Raw genomic sequence first — 1,081 nt, forward strand, 5'->3', positions numbered from 1 at the left:
TGCTTTTTTTACAGTTTATGATTTCCTAAATCTTTGAAATCTTAATGCAAATTAAAATTATTGAAGTTATTTTAAATATCTATCATGATGGAGGGTACAATATTTATAATATGGACTGAAACTTTAAAGTTTGGTAGCATTTCTTACAAACCATTCACTGTTTGGAAATGTTTAAGATAACCTTTGATGATCAAAGGTTAAACTCCACATCACACTTTATCTCCTGCAGAAGCAACAATGGTTTTTAACTTTATCACATACTTTGACTACGAGTAAGAAGGGTAGGTGTAGGTATTTTTTTATTTAACAAAATTTCAATATGTTGTAGTTGTTAATCAAAACAGAATATTCATTAACAAAACATAGATATTTATTTGTAATTTTTCATGATGGTTATAAAAAAGATATGAATGGAAATTGATGCAAGGATTTTGAGATGTAGAACAAGTGAGAGCAGATTTTTATCAGAAACTGATAGTTCACGAAGTTATTATTATCTCACACAGCTGTAAATATAGTTGTGCTCGGTATTTAAGTTTCGGAGTATATTCAAGACATAATAACAATGTTGAACCAATGTTCACATATTTTGACAAAAGCAGTTGAGAAAGTGACAAGGAGTTACTCAGAAGTAGCATGTTCCGAGGATATGGGTAAGTTCTATACTTGTAACTGTTTAATCAAGAAATCTGTACTTCTGTAATACACTAAGCCCATCTGTGTCAGCCAAGCTCTTATTGTTGTTCCTGTACTTTAGTTTTATACACTTCTGTAATCCACTAAGCCCATCTGTGTCAGTCAAGCTATTATTGTTGTTCCTGTACATTAGTTTTATACACTTCTGTAATCCACTAAGCCCATCTGTGTCAGCCAAGCTCTTATTGTTGTTCCTGTACATTAGTTTTATACACTTCTGTAATACACTAAGCCCATCTGTGTCAGCCAAGCTATTATTATTGTTGTTCCTGTACATTAGTTTTATACACTAAGCCCATCTGTGTCAGCCAAGCTATTATTATTGTTGTTCCTGTACATTAGTTTTATACACTAAGCCTATATGTGTCAGCCAAGCTATTATTAT

At 31.7% G+C, this 1,081-nt stretch overlaps 1 protein-coding gene across 1 annotated transcript in view; it reads left to right on the forward strand.

Moving 5' to 3' along the window:
* The first annotated feature begins 372 nt into the window (after window positions 1-372).
* The window catches only part of LOC106464771 (synaptic vesicle glycoprotein 2C-like), a 30,279-nt gene continuing 29,570 nt past the window's right edge, over window positions 373-1,081 (forward strand). Inside the window, exon 1 of the mRNA XM_022392572.1 lies at window positions 373-653. Coding sequence (XP_022248280.1) covers window positions 566-653 — 88 coding nt within the window. The 5' untranslated portion in view covers window positions 373-565. The remainder of the gene's footprint in view (window positions 654-1,081) is intronic.

The sequence above is a fragment of the Limulus polyphemus genome, unplaced genomic scaffold (assembly GCF_000517525.1).
Source record: "Limulus polyphemus unplaced genomic scaffold, Limulus_polyphemus-2.1.2 Scaffold1739, whole genome shotgun sequence".
Taxonomy (NCBI): domain Eukaryota; kingdom Metazoa; phylum Arthropoda; class Merostomata; order Xiphosura; family Limulidae; genus Limulus; species Limulus polyphemus.